Source organism: Colossoma macropomum, unplaced genomic scaffold, assembly GCF_904425465.1.
Source record: "Colossoma macropomum unplaced genomic scaffold, Colossoma_macropomum, whole genome shotgun sequence".
Lineage (NCBI taxonomy): Eukaryota > Metazoa > Chordata > Actinopteri > Characiformes > Serrasalmidae > Colossoma > Colossoma macropomum.
Window position 1 is genome coordinate 32,261,531 of NW_023494800.1, and position 20,627 is coordinate 32,282,157.

Genomic DNA, 20,627 nt, shown 5'->3' on the forward strand with positions numbered 1-20,627 from the left:
CATTGTCTTGTCTGACTATTAAAATTCAGACCTAACGTGGCCCAGCTGGCTGACTGTATTCGCTATGTTTACCTAGCTAACGCTGGTGTATCTGCTAAATCAACACTCACACAAACATCTACAGTCACACAGAATGATGTGTAGAGTCAGGCAGAGCCACGCGTTCCTCATGAGAGTGAAATAATAGTAGAAAAAACTCTGCAAGCATGCATGCTAAAAATGTTAGCACTGGCTATTACTCAGCGCTGGCCTTTAAACACGTCAGAGCACTAAATACACCAGGGGTCACAACCCAAAAGAGCCATTTTGTCCTGTCCCAACAAAAATCAAACCACCTTGGGAGCCACAACATTTCATGTCCGTTTTACCATCTTGGCTGTAAACATGTCTCAGTATGTGCTGATGTGCTAGTATAGGATAAAAAATATAACATAAACAAAAACACAGACTCACTTTGCTCTGCTTTAATCTTTAGCTCAGCTATAGTCGCTTTTCTCGCATCTCCAGCAGGAAACTTTTCCACAAAATAGAATAGTTTCTTGTAAAACGTCTCTCAACATTCGACTTTTTATGAGGATGAAGTCGCTTCTCATTCTCCAGCTTCTTGTTGAATTTTCCAGTTCCACCTTAAATGGTGCCTGAGGTGCCAGAATGTAATGGCAGCACCATTTAAGGTGGAATGGGACAATTCTAACTAGAAACTGATTTCGGTTTTGTGATTTTTAGTGTTTGACAGTTTCTCGTTTCAGATTAAACGTATCAGGAAACCAGCTGGAGTGATTATAAACGCAAATAAGTCCATTCATCTCTAAATTATCAATGTTCATCTTAAATCTCTCTCTTTGCTGTTTTGTTAGCTACTAGCTAGGTGAGATTGTTGTCTGTGTTGCTATGGTGACCAGCAGTCTGCGCTGATCTTCAGGGTTAAAGGGTGAATTAGCAGTTCTACATTAACTCCAGAGTTTAAGACCATTTATTGTTAAACTGTGTTGAACGATCAGCAGAGCTTTATTTTACTGTAAAGGAGGATTATTTTATTTTTACCTGCAAATCTGATTCAGCTGTGGAGCCACAACAGGAGCCACATGCAGCTCCGGAGCCTCGTGTTGCCGACCTCTGGTCTAAACCAAATTCATATTCTGTTTGTTGTAGCGTAATAATCTAACGACTGTGGAAAGTGACCACAGTCAGCTTTACTCTCTGGGGTCTTGATTTGTGCGTACATTCTTAAATGTGCCTTTAAAGGCTCTTGCATACGGCATGATACCCACGTTATATATCAAAATGTTCCGAACAATCTCAGCTCTCTCTGTAATGAGGCCTATTTGACCTGGAGCACTGGGTAAAGAGATAATTTAGCCCTAGGGCTCACAAAACGACAGTTTTAGAAATCTCTATATATCTTGTGAAAACCCAGCTTTACTCATGTGGACGAATTGTTTTGGTGCTTAAAATGGGTTTCCCAAAGTCTTAGTCTTAGTAGAGAAATGTGTGAATAAAATCACGGCTGTGCACTTCTTACACACTGTTTCACGTCTGTGCCCAAGGCTACTGAATGAAGAATGAAGGGTTTTTGAGGTCTTAATGATTTCCTGAGTCTCCACTGGTCAGTTTCAGGCAAAATACGGACAGACACATGAATCCACCAATTACAGACGAGAGGCAGATGATGAACACACGAATCCACCAGTTACACACAGCAAGAGGCAGATGGCGGGTGTCTAAACTGGTATTCAATGGCTCATAACTGTATTAGGGAACAATATTGACATAAAATGCTATGTTCAATAAAGCTGCTGGATATCATGATGACGATATAAGAAGCGATAAATCACTATTAAAATAAAGTGTCTATGAATGTAACCCAAGTGCAGGCATTTTTTTTGGGATCTGTAAACAGAAATCTAACTAATCATACTTTAAACAAATAGCAACATACAACATTAAAGAAATTGTCTCCTTTTCTCAGTGAGGTTTATGACAGTTACACATCCTTTCAGACCCATAGCGCTGAGTCGTCTTCTCACAGTGGAAGGATGGACAGAAACACCTGTGGATGTTTTCAGATCTGAAGCAGCTTGATTTTCTCCTCTCTCTCAGAGATGAAAGCTTTAAGTGCTGTTTATCTGATGGGGGCAGCTTTGGTGTCTACCAGGTCTTCCAGGTGGTTGTTAGGAGCCCCATTTTCTCTGTAGCTTTTAATCCGTTTTTGAAGACTTGTTTTTTTTCAACTTTTGACTTTCTCTGTACTTATACAAGTGGATCTTGTATCTAATCCCATCACAAATATCTCCTGAAAAATGAACCTGTACTTAATGTCTTCGGTCTCTGCCGAGCTCCGATCAACAGTTACCATTTCTTGATATCGGTTCTGTTGGCTGGACACATACCTGATTTGCTTTGCATAGTTGAGTTCGATCTCTGACCGCTCTTTGACAAATTTGGTGTAGCGCTCCACAAAGTCGATGCCCCACTGGGTATGCTTCTCCAAGTTCTCGAACTGATCCTGAAAAAAGAAAGAGAGAGAGAAAAAAAGAAAGAGAGAGCTTAGCGAACGGAACATGTCTAGAACACTCGCCGGAACTCTGAACAAGCCGTCTTTCAAAATCACGTGCCCACTCATGACGATCAGCCCTCTGATTGGTGATAAGCTACAACTTAAAAAATATTGTTCTTTAAGGGTTCTTTAGTAACAGAAATAGTTCTGTTTAGAACCATGAGTTCTATATAGAACCAGGTAAAGCTTTAACAGTTCTTTGCCTGGTGAAATCATTCTTGTGTATATGGTTCTACAGAGCACCAAAAAGGGCTCTGCTCTTGGTAAAAGCTTCACTTTATCACACAACAGAACCTTTTTGGTATTGGTTTGAACAACCATTTCACCATGCAAAGAGCCATTTAAGCTCGAAATGGTTCTATACAGAACTTATGGTTCTAAACAGAACCACTGCCTGTACTAAAGAACCCTTGAAGAAGCATCTTTTTTTAAGGGTGTAGTATTATAGCACCCAGTACCAGGTACCAGATTTGCCTAGTGGAAAACCAACGGTGAGTAGAGTTGAGTTGAGCCGACACCATGCAGTGAAAAAGCGGTTCTAGCTACCGTTACTAATGTAAAAAAAAGGTCAAACAAAACTAAAGTGTGATAAACTTTAAGCTGTGAATACTGTGAGAGCACCCCCTGGTGTTTAGCAGAGTGTTGCTGTTCTCCAGTTTCAGTCTCCATTTCCCAAACGCTTTAGCCGAGCGCACTAACGTTATTCCTCACTGTCATCGCACTAGTTATAGTGAACTATGCACGTTAACACAAGTTAACACACCTTTGTGCTTGTCCTAAAGTTATTAGGAGATTTAGTTCAGTTAGGATGTTTCTGTAATGCTGTTTTCTTATCAGGTGTTAATGATAAGATTATGAACTTAAGAACTGTTGTTCTGTAACAGCTAAATTCAGTCCTAACTGAAGTTGTCACGGTAACTAAACAGACTTAAGAAGTTTCTGTAAATGGCCCTGAACTCCAGTCCCTGGCTCTGGTGTGCCTCTCTACATGCCAGTGATGTTAACCATGACAACTCGTAGACTTCATCTCCGAATCCAAAGATTAGTCCGATTTTTGTCAAACTTTCCTCTTTCAGTAACAAAGCTGACCTCACACGTTCAAAACACACACACATGGTGCTGTTTGGTGGACGAGTCCCTCTCTGTGTAAATGTTTAACAGAGCGACAATGAAAGAATGCAGCTCAGATGAGGACGTGTGTAGGTGCGACCTCTTTTCTCCACGAGAAGAACTAGAAAATGTGACTAACTGCGACACACTTAAGAATTCTCCTAATTTAATTCTATTAATGATCCTATAAACTGTTTGAGGACTGAGATCTGACCCTTCACATTTACTTTCATTATTTATTGACTTAACCCTTTGAGTGGTCAGGGCCCAAAGTTATACACACTTCTATAAACTAATAATAGTTCAGCCAGTTTGTACTGAAGTCTCAGGTGCTGAGTATTGAGCCTCAGTATGTAATAAGCCTGGGATTTTAAGAGGTTAATGATTCTTCAGGTTTTATTTGAACTCAAAATGAGCTACTTAAGTTTTCTGCCTCAGGAAAAACTGAAATAAGCAGCTCAAATTCCTTTAAACGTTGTTCATTTGGTGTGCCATGGGGTATTTTCTTCACTTTTAGATGAAGAACTATTTCAGAAATAGCAGGTTCTAACTATGGTTGTTCCATAGGAGGTGGACAATGATGAATATGCTATCTTTAAATCACAGCACTGAATCCCACAGTTTTCCGCTATAAAATGTCCTGCTTTATCATCATCATCATCATCATCACATTTATTTATATAGCGCCTTTTCCATTTATAGAGTCACTTAGCTAGCCTAGGAAGAGTCCTTAGCTGCGGGGGAAATTCTCACATCATGCACCTAACATCTCACATCTCGCACCGTGATCCACAACAGTGCATCACACAAGAGGCCGGCCTGGGAAGCCTTGAAGGCCTAAAACATCCGAAGGGGTAACATTTTCCTGCAGTCAAACACCACCAGTCCAGGTAGCCTCATAGCTGCAATGCAGCGACACCCAGGCAGCCGCCCCAGGCAGCCACATAGCTGCGATGTAGCGTCGCTTAGGCAGCCAGCACAAAAGGCTTTGTAGCTGCAGTGTAGCACTGCTAACGCAGCCAAACACTCCAAGTCCAGGCTGCCCCACATCTGCAGTGCAGTGTCAACCAAGCAGCCGGCCCAGGCTGCAATGTCACGTCTATCAGGTCCTCGATCCAGAGAGTCTCGTAGCAGTAATACAAGCCGTGACTCAAGCGGCCGGTCCAGGATGCATCATAGTTGAGATGTAGCATCACCCAAACAACCAGCCCAAGAAGCCTCCATAAAGCACCAGCCATATTGCGCCAGCGTCCTTACAGCAGAATGCACAGTTAGGGCTGGGTAATATGATAATATATATCTTTATCGTCACAATGCGCTTTTCAAAGCATATCATGGAAATCATCAGTACTTGCAAACACTTCCCAACTTCAGCCCCTCCCACAGCCGAGCCACAAATGTTTTTTCCAAAATGTACGGAGTATCGTCCATCTCTAGTCTGAGTTCAGTTCTACTTTGCTGAATAGTTTGCACATACAGACACAACCAACACTGGTGCAGCACCAAACCAACGCATCTAATTTAACCTGCAGCGTATTTAAAACCCAAAGCACCAAATTCTGCTTCACTCATTTCTCACACACATACACACACAAACCTGCTGCAGGCCTCTTACCCCATACACACTCGCATTCTCACAGACCTACAGCTAGCCCCATTCTGTCAGTGAGAATTACAACACTCCTCAAATCCAGCTCCCCTCATTCACTCTCACACTCACAGGTGTGTCTAAAGGTGCGTGTACAGCCAGGCCCGCACTGCAAGTTTAGAAATCTATTTTTTTCCAATTTTCTTCCCGATTTAGACGTATCCAATTCCACCTACTACTCTGTTAGAAATAAAGGTTCATTTTTCATTCATCAATGTAAATGTTCCCTCAGAGGCACAACAGTGGTTTTAAGGCCCAACTGTGTACCTTAATGAAGTGTTTCTCAGGTGAAAAGTTCATATTTGTACCTTTTCATAACAGAATGTTTTAAAACAGAACAATAAAATAAAAGTCCTGGAGACGAGACGGGGTGTGTGGAGTCAGTACATCTTAGAAAATATCATTTCAGTAGATTATGGTTCAGTTATGTTCCCTGACTAAAGGTACTGAGATGGACCCTTGATGGTTCCACCCCAGTGACAATAATATGCCTAATAAACAGCCATTTGGGATTCATCTGTGTCCACTATTCCAAACTAGACAAACTACATTGTATTACATAGTATTAACATAATCTGGATTTATTTCTATAAAGTTTTATATTAGAGAGGAATATAATCTGGGGTTATTTCTATAGATTTTTATAGTAGGGATTTCTACAACCTGGATTTATTTCTATAACCTTTTATTGTAGAGGTGAATCTACCCTTGAGTTATTTCTATAAAGCTTTACAGTAGGGATTAATATAATCTGGGATTGTTTCTATAAATGTCTGTTAGTAGGGATTACTATAACATGGGTTTATTTCTATAAAGTTTTATATTAGAGATTAATATAATCTGAGGTTATTTCTATAAAGTTCTATGGTAGAGATTAATATAACATGGGATTATTTTTATAAAGTTTTACAGCACAAGATCAATATAATCTTGGATAATTTTGAAAAGTTTTATAGCATGGAATTAATATAATCTGGGATCATTTCTATAAAGTTTTATAGCACAGGATTAATATAATCTGGGGTTATTTTTACAAAGTTTTATCGTATGGATTAATACAACCTGGGCTTGTAAACAGTTTTATAGCAGGTTGAAGCCTCTGAGATCCTTACTGATGTGGAAGCTCACAGTCTATAAAAATGAATGATATGGCAGATTTGACTGGAACTAAAATGACGTTACCCTACATCCCCAAGCAAAAACAAGCAGACAAAAATATGTCTTATGTCTAAAAACAGCATTCTTTTATGCACAGTGCTAACTGGTGGGGTATTAGCCTCCATCACTTGTTAGCTACATTAGGTATCAAACATGTCTCGGCAACTGGCATACAGGAAAACCATAAAAGTCTGCTTCTTTGCCAAATTACCACTTTAATTTCCTGTTCTGCTCTTTTCAGAAGGTAGCTGAAAATGCATAACGAGGCCTGCTCCTTACTAACCAGCGATCCACTGCAGTCTGACCTGAAACGCAGCTATAAGAGCTGGTTTACTGTGTGGAACAGGGGAAAATGAATAATTCATAAAGCTACTGTGTACTTGACAAACAGATACATCACCAGTTATTGACACAGGGAGAGATGAACAGAGATGAAGAGAGATGAAGAGACAGGGGGACGACGGTGTACATGATAGACAAACAAAGACACAGCAGTGGAAAGAGAGAGAGAGAGAGATACAGAAAGAGTCCGAGAGAATAAAAATGTCCTATTCATTCTAATCAGTAGGGATACATCGATATGGAAATTATGGCTGATGTTAATATCGTCGCTGTCCAAAGAAAAACAAGTATCTCCAAAATAGTAACTTTACAGGAGAAGACAAAAACACTCTTACTTTTCAATTTAAGTCAATGTAAAGAGATTTTATTCTAAGTGATTTTGGAGCATTTCTATTAGTCCATTCATCATGAAATTTTCATATAGTGTAAAGGATCACTGGTGTGTTGAAACAATGTAGAAAAATAAAAATCGACAAAAATGGAGACACAGTGGTTTTCTTTGGACAGCGATGACATAATACTTTTTTATGTACATTTCTATCAATATCGATACATGAATATTTATAAAATGTAGAAACTGTTATTAGCACTGAACAGAAATATAACATTTATTTCTATAGATGAATTAGGGGTGGGCAATATTTCAAAAATATGATATTGTGATACTTCAAAATAATTTAGTGCAATATTGGACAAAATTATCATAAAACACATTTTTACTTGGTGAACATGCAAATTAAGTTAAAACATCTTCTACAGAGAACACATTTCTGACCATTTTAATGCATATTAACAGCTTATTTGCTGAATTTAACATATTGTGAAACAAACAGAATATGAAATGTGGCCTGTGTAAAAGTTATGGCATTTTTTTATTTTTTTCTAATATGTTAAGGTCAGCAAATAAATACAACATGTGCGTTAACATGCAGAAAAAAGTCCAATGACGACAAAAAAAAACCCACTACGGATCATTTTGCTTCCCTAACAACCACCCGCTGCAGTTCTACAATAGTGGCCAACTCCCCTTATAACAGGCCCAGAATGACCTCATGCTCTGTCAGCACCATTTCCCAGCCAGTCTGAGGGCCTGACGCGACGGAGCTGATGTAACTGCAGGTAAAAGCCGCATCTAATGCTGTTATAGTGAGGAAACATGGAGTCAGCCACAGATCACATTACCATCACCATCACACCATCAGCCAGCAGAGTTTATTATATAACGGTATAAATGATCTGACCTCAGAGCATTACAGATGAAAAACTATTTTCATAGAACCATATACAGCACATTCTCCATCAATCTGAGGAAGCATTTCACCATGCAAAGAACCATTTAAGCATGAAATGGCCCTATATATGATTCAGGGTCCTCAACAGAACCATTGCTGTTACTAAAGAACCACTGAAGAACCATCTTTTGTAAGTGTGTCTGACTCCAGTGTCAGGGCTTTAGCAACAAAACATTACATCTCATTGGCCTCATGATATCCTCAAAATGCAAGTATGAATATTATGAAATGAAAACATCAGACCATACAGTACACAAACAAGGCCTGCGAACCAAATTCAGTACTTCTTACTAATTTTATAAGCCCCCAACAAAGGAACATCACACATTAAAGCTGCACTATGTAAGATACTTTTCTTAAAATTAAAAGAAACATCATTACCGAGCGAGGAGAATAAAATCAGTCTGAAGCATCTGACCTTAATATCGCTGCTGTCGGAACAAAACCTCGTATCTCCTTTTCCTGTTGTCATTTACATTGTAAGTAAATTTAATGATGAACGGACCAAAAGAAATGGCCCGAAATGATGTGGAAAAATGTGTGGTTCCATTGACTTACATTAAACTTAAAGTATGTTTTTTCTTTCTCCTGTAAAGTTATCATTTTGGAGATATGAGGTTTTCATCCGACAGAAGCGACATCTTTACATATTAACGTCACAAGCATAACCTCAAAAAGAAGGTCTGACTCGATGTTTAGGCCTCAAATGATGTCAAATTCAACACTTTACTCATCAAGAGATAATGACAATCGTAGACAACTCGCTCACATCCTCTGAAGACACGTCCTTCACCGAGTTTTGACCGAGTTCTCTTTGAATTCTCTTTGATTCATCCACTCAGGGAAGAGGGCTGCAGTTACACACTTCCACCAGAGAGGTCTCCAAATTCCCAAATCTTACGAAGTGCAGCTTTACCGTCTGTTTTATTCAAACAGGTGGCTGAAAATTATGCATGTTTCAATTTCTCTCGCTCCACTATCTGCTCTGTCTGTTTGCTGTCCTCTAGCTCTTCACCGGCAGTCAGCTTCTGACCACAGAGCCGCTATTACGTAGATATTTTTGGTTGGTGGTCTACCTGAACTGGTTTAGCGTACACGATGATTCTTTTCAAGCCCTCGTCTTTGAATTTGATACCTGTAATAGCAGGTCATGAAATAACAGGCATGATATATCTGACAATGAGCAATTTGGGACTGAGCCACAACATTTACCTTACATTTTATACATGAAAAACGCACTTATTAATACGCATTAGACATCATACTCAATCTAGCTTAGTTAAAGGGGCCAAATCATGGAAAACTGACTTTGAAGTAATATGTAAACATTGTTAAAGTTTTAAAACATGCACTCTCCAGTCCACACAGTCCACATACAGCAACTTAGCGGTTTTGAATTAATTGTTTTTGTTACAGCACTTTAGCCCCGCCCACTCACACTGATGTTATAAGGAGCTTTTCAGCCCAGGGTGCTTTTCGGATGAGGTGCGATACACGACAGCAAACCAGAACTCCTTTGCATATCTCAGCCTTAAAGGCACAGTAACAAATGCAGTCTGTTTAACTCAAGGATAACAAAAGGCTGGAAAATAGCAGAAATGAATCTGTTTTTGGTACATAAAATCACAGGGGAAGCAATAAAACTCAAGAAAAACATAAGACATAAACACCCCATACTTTAACAACCACACGGCAGTGACACACAAATATGCATACCAACACGAACCAAAGGTGAGACATCCTCACCACAAGAAGCAGTTATAGACGTCTTCATTAAGCTACAAGCCATTCATTAGAACGGACCGTTGAACTAAACAGTGTTATGACAGCGTTACACTAAATGGTACTGTCACAATGACATGCAAAAGTTTGAACATCCTTGTTCAAACTACATTTTTGTTGACTGACATGAAAAACAAAAACATCCTCTACATGCAGCCATTTTTCTGCAAATTTTACTGCGCAATTTCTATTAATTTGCTGAGTTTAACCTGAAGAAAAAACAAAAAAATTGCACAGGCCACTTTTTATGTTTCATTTTAACCTCCAGTATGTCAAATTCATCATATAAACAATCAGTTTGCATTAAAATGTGCTCTCTGTAGAGGATGTGTTAACTTAGAAAGTCAACAACACGTTGAAAACCATATTTCACCGGGGGCGCCAAAACTTTTGCACACGACCGCACATCGTGGCCTAACACACCAAACGCACCGGTACATCAAACAGAAGCATGTACAGACATAAACAAGGCACACTTTAACACTGACGTGACGCATTCTGGAGCGTCAACTAGCTTCAAGCTAGCTAGTGCCCGAAGCCAACACCACAGAACCGCTCCAGCTCACCTTGGTGTAGCTCCAGCATCCACCCATCTTCTCCTCCACCATCTCCAACCACTAACTCAGTCCAACTTCTCACACACACACACTCGCAAACACCTTCCCGACTGCGCCGCACACACTCCGTCTGGCCTGAAGAACACTACACTCACACACTGGCCTGTGTGAAGTCCACCTATCGCACACAGGAAGGAAAGAGCTGTGCGCCTGTGTGTGTGTGTGTGTGTGTGTGTGTAGACACAGGATGTGCATGTGGGTTGCATGCATTTCTCTAGTTTTGCTCGCAAGTCATATTTAGACTCTCCAAACGCAAAAATGGAGACAGAAATACTGCACATCTAATTTAGAACTCTTTCCCTCCGTCTCACTCTCACTTTCATCCCAAAGGTTCGCTGTCAGCATCTGGGGCATTTGTACAGGTTATCTAATGCGATTAGCTCATCTTACTGAAACGACTGTCACTAAAGCAGTAGCTGAGTTTATACCAGCCAACATAGTCATAGTTCATATTCATCAGCACGTATTCAGCATACGGCCACGTTTTGGGTGATTTTTCTACATGAAAAAAAAACACATCAAACAGGGAACAACTTATGGCATATTTCTGCAAATATTAGCAGAAAATTTCTGTTTATTTGCCGAGTTTAAAATACTAGAAACAAAAATCACAAAATATAAAATAACTTTTGCACAGGCCACAGTGTGTGTTTATTACTTTCACTTACAAAATCAATAAAACGTAATTTGACCAAACTTTTGCACACAACTGTACATTTTGTACAACAGACTGCTAATCAGCACGAAAAACACACAATCAAGGCTGGAAAAGACTTTTTAAAAACTTTTTTCATTTTTCTTTAATGTCCTGCTTAAATTCTGTTCAAATTGTCTTTTTTTTTGCTTTGGCCCCTGCTACTGCCAGATTCTGCTTTGGCCCCTGCCATTGTCACATATTTTGCTTTGGCCCCTGTTACTCCCAGATTCCGCTTCGGCCCCTGCTAATGCCAGATTTTGCTTTGGTCCCTGCCATTTTCACATATTGCTTTTGCCCCACCAATGGTGACATATTTTGCTTTGGCACCTGCTATTGCCAGATTTCGCTTTGGTCCCCACACAATTCATGTGAATGCCATATACAGCATTTAAATGCATCAAATCATGCTGACGTGACTCGTTTGCATGTATAATATTTATAAATATTTATAAATATTTTTTGTTGAAATTCAATAAAATATTAAATTTGAACGTTCTTTAAATAAATACTTTGTAAAAACTTTTTTTATTAGTCAGTATTCTTCTTTAATGTCCTGATCAAAGTATGACAAGTGATTAATTTGCTTTTTTTCCATTAACACAGACTTTGCTTTGGCCCCTGCCCTTGCCACAGATTTTGCTCTGGCCTCTGTCACAGTCACATGTTATACTTTGGCCCCTGCCATTGCCACAGACTTTGCTTTGGCCCCTGCCATTGCCACATACTTTGCTTAGGCCCCTGCCATTGTCACAAGCTTTGCTTTGGGCCCTGCCTTTGTCACAAGCTTTGCTTTGGCCCCTGTCATTGCCACAGATTTTGCTCTCTCCCCTGCCATTGCCTGATGTTGCTTTGGCCCCTACACAATTCATGTGAATGCCATATTCAGCATTCAAAACTGCAATTTCTACTGAAGTTTGCGTATATGATATTGATGAACATGATAAATATTGTATTGAAAACTCTGAGTCACACCAAAATAATAAAACCAAACTGCATTGAGCTCAGAGAGTTAAATATGTCTTAAATAAAACATAAAAATGAATAAACAAACAAAGAACAAGAGCTGAAAATCCCTCTCGTGCTCTTTCTAACAGGACCGCTGAGCTTCTACCTGGTAGAACCAGCCCGCTGTCCGGCGGGATGACAGTCCTGACGGCATCAGACACGGCATCGTCACAGTGAGATTCTGATTCCAATAAAACGTGAAGAGTTTCGTCCGAGTGCTACAGCCCCAATCCAGCCATGCCTTTCTTAACAATAAAGAGACAATAAAGCTCCCCTACTGCTCGAGCACACTGCTAATTATCCTCATAAAAGATGAATTTTTACATGCCAGCGGTCAGAGAGTGGTCAGCATCCAAAAGGCAAAAACATCCAGCCTGACCTACAGCCTGCGGTGCTGCTCAGGCTTCACAACCTGCCTCTCGTTGTTTGGCATTAGCAGAGAGATGGACCTCTTTGTTATGATCTGCATTACCCATAAGCCCCCTGTACTCACTCCCCCATCACCGGAGGGGGGTGCATATCTGCTAATACGAGCCCAACCGCGGTGGGGATCAGCTCAAATCCCACCAGTCTGAAACACAGACAGTGAATATCTGGCATTAGTGTGGAAAAACAAAGCAACTGTGCAGTTAAATTTGCAAATAATGCAAAGTAAAAGACCCTTTAATTACAAGGGTGCAAAACTGTGACCTCGATTTGACCACAAAATGATTCAGTGCATGAATGAAATCTTAAATTCCGTCACAATTCACTTTGTTTTGAAAAATTTTAACACAATTCAGATGGATTTAAATAAAACTATGAAGATTTAAATGCAAATGGAAGAATTATTTGCACTATAGTTGCACAGGCAATAAAAACAAAACACAAATGGCCTAAGAATATTATTTTGGGCAATAAATAGGCACATGCTTTAATGAATACTACTATTTTTATTTTAATTCAAACAAAAATTAATGCGGTTAATTAAATCGCCACCTTCAGATTGACAGATAACGATAAACGCCCCCGTTATTTTGCTATATGCTGCTGTTATTATTGTTGTTATTTACCCTCTGTTGAGCATGCAGCATGGTAACCAGGACTCCTCAGAGGGGGAGGGGCTTCCCCGACACAGCCTGTCAATCAAACACAGGAACCAGAACCGAGTCTGGACCACAGAGTCCACTGCCACGTTTTCAACCCCTCCTCCAGGTCCGAATCAGCGCAGTCTGATCCACAGATAATAATCCAGCTGTTACGGTAGATTATAATCCAAAGAAGAGCTTCCACTGCTGTGCCGCACAACTGATCCACGAGACCGAAGTCAGATCAGTGGGCCTGACTGGACGCTGTGGGTTCAGCGATCCAGACGCTGCAGGTGAACTGAACGCAGCTCAGACACAAGCGGCACAAGCTGAGAGCACAGGTTAAAAAGAGACCTCCAGCTCGACCTGCAGCGCCCGCACAGACCGCACGGCTCGAAAACGACATCCAGCACGGGAAAGGTCAAAGGTTAACGAAGGGGTCGGTCAGTGACCCAAAACAGTGGAGGATACACCCTGCTCTCTGTCTCTGTCTGCTCCACACCGATCTACTGATCTACTGGACAGGAATTAGCGATCAGACAGAGAGCGAGAGAGAGAGAGAGAGAGAGAGAGAGAGAGAGAGAGAAAGAGGGAGGGGCGTACAAACACACACGCTGGACTGCACAAGAGAGAGAGATAACCAAAGTTCCAATCAAGCGTGCTGCAGAACCAGCGGAGTGGAATAAGAGCACTGAGTCAGAGAGAGAGAGAGAGAGAGAGAGAGGGGGAGAGAGAGAGAGAGAGAGAGAGAGAGAGGGGGAGAGAGAGAGAGAGAGAGAGAGAGAGAGAGAGAGAGAGAGAGAGAGAGACATGCACATGCAAAAATACATGACTCTCAGGCAAATGATGTCACCGTGTGTTGAGGCTACCATGTAGAAAGAGGTCACAGTTGGAGAAAGAGAGTGAGAAAGAGAGAGAGAGAGAGAGATGGAGAGACAGACACAGAGAGAGGAAGAAAGGGAAAAGAGAGAGGGAGAGGGAGAGAGAGAGTGAAAAGAAAGCAAGAGAGGGAGACAGTGGAAAGAAAGAGAGGGAGAAAGGGGAAGAGAGAGAGAGAGAGAGGAAAAGAGGGGAAAGAGAGACAGAGACAGAAAGAGAGAGAGAGGGGAAGAGGGGGGAAGACAGAGAGAGAGGGACAGGTGAAAGAGAGAGAGAGAAAGAGAGAGAGAGAGAGAGAGAGAGAGAAACAATATAGGTAAAGAGGGAAGGAAAGGGAAAGACAGAGGGCAGAGAGAGAGGAAAAGAGAGAAGGGTGAGAGAGGAGAGAGAAACACAGAGAGAGGGAGCGGGGGGAGAGAAAGGGAAGAGAAAGAAAGAAGGATGAGAGAGAAAGAGAGTAAGAGAGAGAGGGGAAATAGAGAGACAGGGTGGAGGGGGAGATAGAGTAAAGAGAGGAAAAGGAAGGGAGACATGGCAGAGAGTGAGAGAGAGAGAGAGAGAGAGAGGAGAGAGAGATTTAAATAAAGCCTAAAACACCCCGTCTGTGTCTCGGTCCTCACAACGCTGTGGTGAACAGTGTGTTTAGAACACTAACGGTGCTGCTGATTGTGTACTAATCTATTGTTTTTGCTATTTAACGTGGGACATGCTGAGACACCACCATCTCACAATAACCCCACAGTTATTCATGACACGAATGACCTTTGACCCACCTCAACACATTCTGCGAGTGTGAATAGTGTATATAGCTGTGTCTGCTATTAGCTGCCCTGCTAATAAACAAAACTGTGCAGTATTTATAGTAAAAGACGCTGATAAAACAGAATGAGAGGAAACGCTAAATATACCATCAATGGAGCAATAACTCAATAACGCACACCCCTGACCCCTCTGACCCCCCCCCGAGCCAAAACTGTACATCAAACAGCTCCATCTAATCCACACAACTGGGTTACGATGGGAATCCAGGAAACATCTGCAGCCGCACACCCTCTCACACACGCACACTTGTATTGGTGTCTTTATGGGGACTTCCTATTGAAATACACGAGTTTAGCTAAATACTGATATGCCTAAAAACCTAATCTTAATCTCCATAACCAAAATGCTAATCCTTCAGCTCTTTCAGTTTATCAAAAACTGCAGCACTGTTTTATTTCACCAACGACAGACAGTATGAACAGTTCGAGTCGTACTCATAATCCTAACATAAACAGTGAATTAAAATCGGTTCTGGTTGCGTGAGATTAGGCAGGCAGGTGGGAGAGGGCGGGATTATAACCTGATCATCGCTCTGCCTTTTTGTCGTTCATGCACCTCAGGTTATTATGTGAAGTATTTAAACCAGTTTACTCCAGTGAGAGTGTGTTTTAAAGGGCCCATATCCCACTTTTATCACACATTTTGTTTATTTACCTGGACACTTATGACACCTGCCTGACTAGCAGCACTCAGGAAGAACGAAATTCACTGTTAATGCTGAATTATTAGCTTTATTAATGCTAACTTATCAGACAACAGAGTTTAATCTAGTACGTAAACACTGTTCAAAGTTTCGAAACATACCGTTCACTCCATGCAGTCCACTCGCGGACACTAAACCCAGTTAATTCAACCCATTCACACATTCCGCCTTCTCGTCCTGTGGCAGTTTAGCCCCGCCCACTCACACAGACGTTATAAGGAGAGTAAGACAAAGTCAACACAGTGAAAACAAGCAGCCGCAACTGAACATGCATTATAATACTGAGCATTACAAAACAAATGACTTTCAAAATGTTTAAATGTAGAAAACAATGCTTAAAAAACTCATTATTATTAATATTAATTAATATTCATTAGTATTAATAACTACAGAAGTTATTATAAATATATATATATATATATATTTTTTATTCTTTATGTAAATTACTACAATTATTAGTAGAAATAATACTTTAAAAATCATTATTAATATTAACATTAATTATTATTAATAACTAGAAAAGTTATTATAAATATATATTTATATAAAAAATTGTTATTGATTATATTAATATTACTACAATAATTAGTCATTTACATCCTTTACAATTATTTTATTTATTTATGCATTTGTTTACTTTAGAATAATTATATAATAAATAATTATTACCACCAACAATTATCATTATATTTTATAATGATAATAATAAGAAAAATAATTAACATATTATGCATTAACATATTGACGTTGCAATAATAAATAAAACGTAATAATAATAATAATAATAATAATAATAATAATAATAATGTTATTAGCTTTTAGAATTAATAATACTTAGCATTATTGGTAATTATTATTAATAAGAATAATAACAAGAACAACAATAATCATAATTTATTTATAGTTCTATTTAGTTATTTATTATAATTATGTTATTATATTATTGTTATATTATATAATTGTAATAATGATTAGTATTATTGTTATTATTAACAACAAAACAAATATGAATAATAATCATAAGAAAAAGTAATAATAATTGTTGTTAATATATTATTATTATTATTATTATTATTATCATTAATATTATTATTGTTGTTGTTGTTGTTACTATTATTATTATTATACAGTAAACCTGCTCCATGCTTTGCGTTATTGAGCAGCTCCTACTTCTGCTTTTTAAATATTGCAGTGCAGTTTCTTTCTCTCCAGTCGTAGCTTCATCACAACTTTTTCTGTACTGCCAATAAACACTTATTTTGAAGTTATGAAGTGAAGGTGGACGGTCCAGTCAGTCCAGTCTCTCTCTGTAGAAGAGGACAGGGCCATGAGGTCATCTAAAGTGGCTCTGGACTGAAATAAGTGAATGGGGAGCAGCTCACTTCCGACCACACGCTTAGGAGGTCAAAGCTGAGAGCCTCAGAAACACAAGGCCAACCTCACACACTTCACAAGGTGAGGGAGCCGGCCTGCACACAGCCTGCAGCTACACTCAGTCACCTCAGGGGGCAGCAGAGGCTCAGAGAGCGCCGCGACTGGCACCTCACCATGATGTCATCACTGAGTCATCATGCAACGGCTGCGAACAGCGATGCAAATGAGCATGTGCCTGAGAACACACACACACACACACACACACACACACACCGGCAGTGTGAGTGTTCATCAAGTGGGCTACAAAAGAGGCTGAAATCCCCCCAGACACGTCTGAAATGACTGACTAAGGGGACTTTCTGTTTACGGATGAGGAAGAAATGCGCCTCAGAGTCTCCACACGTGGCCTCTCCTCGCACTCGCGCACTCACGCAACGGCTGGCTCTAAATTTTCCTCTGAGTAAAATATCGCAGTGACCTTGACAGCGTCCAGCCCTCACGCCTTGCGCCTCCTCCGAGGAAGATTTCTAGGTCGCCCCCCCCCCATCACAAAGTCGCTGCTTGTGATGATTTAACACTCTACACTCTTGAAAAGGATGATTCTTCAAGGGTTCTTTAGTACAGACATTGGTTCTAGATAGAACCATGAACACTCAAAGAACCATTTGCAGGCTTAAATGGTTCTTACATGGTGAAAACATTCTTCAAGTTGATCGCTGCTTATGATGATGCAATACTACAGTCTTAGAAAACATGGTTCTTCAAGGGTTCTTTTGTAGTAGTAATGGTTCTAGATAAAACCTTGAACACTCAAAAAAACTATTTGCAGGCTCAAAAGCATGGAGAAATGGTTCTTTAAGTTGATCACTGCTTCTGATAATTTAATACTTCGGTCTTAAAAAGGGTTCTTTAATGGTTATTTAGTACAGACAATAGTTCTAGATAGAAGCTTGAACACTCAAAGAACCATTTGCATACTTACATGGTTCTTACATGGTGAAATTGTTCTTATGTGCTTGATGGAGGATGTCTTGTATGATTCTATATAGCATCAAAAAGGGTTCTAAGGTTACAAGCTTGACATCATAACAATAGCAGAACCCTTTCTGCTGCTATCTAGAACCATTCAACACATCCTCCATCAACCATGTAAGAACCATTTCACCATGTAAGAACCATTTAAGCATGCATATGGTTAAACACAGGACTCGTGGTTCTAAATAGAACCTTTGGCTTTACTAAAGAACCGGTGTAGAACCATCCGTTTTAAGAGTGTAGTGGTGTGTCCGACCAACGATGCAGTTATACTTTACATCCCTGAATGTTCTACAATATAACGAAAACTGCAGCGCTGGCGATTTGATAGCTGCAGTGCTGAGTTAATGTCATTCAAACATGCACATCAACTGAACAGCAATAACACGAGCGTTGCCGTAGAAACGTTCAACCAACATTCAGCAGAATTCTGCTGATCTAAAAATACAGATCACACAGGAAGTGAGCGCGAGAGGCCGCAAACAGCACAGTGTGTGTGTGTGTAATTAGTGCTGGTCTCTAATTATCACTGCCAACACGCATTAATGAACACACACACACACACACACACACACACACTGGACGCCTCAGAATGCGTACTCCTCCATCCAAGTGTCTCTCACTCTCTCTCTCTCTCTCTTTCTCTCTCTCCCTCTCTCTGCATCTCACTGTCTCTCTTTTTCTCCGTCTCTCTCTTTCTCAGTCTGTATCTGTCTCTCTGCATTTCTCTCTGTATCTCTCTTTCTCCCTCTCACTCTGTTTGTATCTCTGTCTCTCTCTTTTTCTCCCTCTCTGTATGTCTCTCAGTCTTTTTCCTTCTCTCTCTATCTCTTTTTCTCCCTCCCTGTTTCTCTCTTTCTGTCTGAATCTCTCTCTCCCCTTTTTCTCCCTCCCTGTATTTGTTTGTGTCTCTCTTTCCTTTCTCTCTGTTTGTATCTGTCTTCCTCTTTCTCCCTCTCTCTCTGTTTGTATCTTTCTCTTTTTCTCCCTCTCTCTCTGTTTGTATCTTTCTCTCTTTCTTTCCTCTTCCCCCTTTTCTCCCTCTCTCCTTATCTCTCTATCTCTCCCAGCTGTATTTGCATCTCTCTCTCTCAATGTATCTCTCTCTCTGCCTCTGTATTTTTCTCCGTTTCCTCCTTCTCTCTCTGTATCTGCCTGTCCCTGTATTTGTATCTCTCTCTTTCTCTATGTGTTCTTTCTCTCTCTGTCTCTCTCTCTCTCTGTCTCTCTCTCTCTCTCTCTCTCTCTCTCTCAGTGACCTCTGTTCTAAGAGATTTGTAGGCAGTTTTGTATTCGGGGAGAAATATTTGTGTGAAATGCTCAGCAGTGTGTGTGTGTGTGTGTGTATGTGTGTGTGTGTGTGTATGTGTGTGTGTGTGTGTGTGTGTGTGTGTGTGTGTGAGAGTGAGTAACACAGGGTCTTTGTGTTGTGGAATGAGGCAGAACAATGCTACTGTAACCTCTTAGTCAGGGAACAGGGTGCTACACACACAGACAGGCTGGGGTGGGGTGTGTGGGGGGGTCTGGGTGGTCCCACAACAAACATTGGTCTTTGTGACATGAAAGTCCAGCGTGAACTGCAGTAGCCTTTCTGACAGCACGCAGGACCGTCCAGAAAACACAGCGTGAAATGTCAGTCGGAACCCACAGACCCGACTGTCCGCGTGAGTTCTGGGCGTCGTGTCGGGCTCAGGCCTCCCACTCCAGACGGTACCGCTGAGTTTCCCCTGCTTCACTTTTCTCCTCACTTTATTCCTCCTCTCTGCTTTCATCACCTCAGAACACTCTTTAATCTGGCAGGCTGGAGTCTCCCACTCGAGCTGCTGACAGAATCTAGCACCGGGGCCCACGCTCGCGAGACACGCGGCAAACAAAGTACAGCTCAGTTCAGCCAAAAGGACTTTTAATTCTGTTTGTCTGAAGTATTGCAGCGTCTACCGCTAATGAAGGAGACACGGCTTATTCATAATTTGCTGTGCTTTATTAGCAGCTGTACTCGGCCACAGTTCGGCAGTTTAAGCTCTGGACTCACTTCCACACTCTTGAGCTCTGGACTGATTGGGTTCTTCCTGTTGTAACCATAGATATACATACCTAGGTGCCACACTGCCTGTTGTTCTCTATGTGAGGCGATACGTCTGCACGTCCGCCATGTTGGAGAGGTCAAGATTCGCTTATGAAGAAATTCACTTGTATTGAGAGACGATGAGTCTCAGGATTAAATCAGCCTGAACTTCCTCATTACTCAACCGATTTTCACCAAATCTGTTTGGTTATAATCCTCAGACACAGATTAATCCAGGCTGCATTAACGGCTCTCGGTAGCTTTTATTTCTTTAATAAATGATCAAGCTAATTAGCCGTCCAGACCAGCAGGAAAGTATTCAGTCTGAACCTGACATTAAAAAACGAGTTTAGCGCAAGAAGCACAATCAGACACACATCAGCAAATCCATCAATGTGGGAATCACTTCTAATCTTAATACACATAAAAATAAACCCCAAGAACCACAAAGCTGAAGTTGGCTTCCTATTCGCC

General features: G+C 40.6%; 1 protein-coding gene across 1 annotated transcript in view; it reads right to left on the reverse strand.

Moving 5' to 3' along the window:
- Positions 1-20,627, reverse strand: part of LOC118820459 (formin-binding protein 1) — a 110,522-nt gene that overhangs the window by 64,582 nt on the left and 25,313 nt on the right. The window contains 1 exon segment of the mRNA XM_036588816.1: positions 2,391-2,506. Within this exon segment, the coding sequence (XP_036444709.1) occupies positions 2,391-2,506 (116 nt within the window).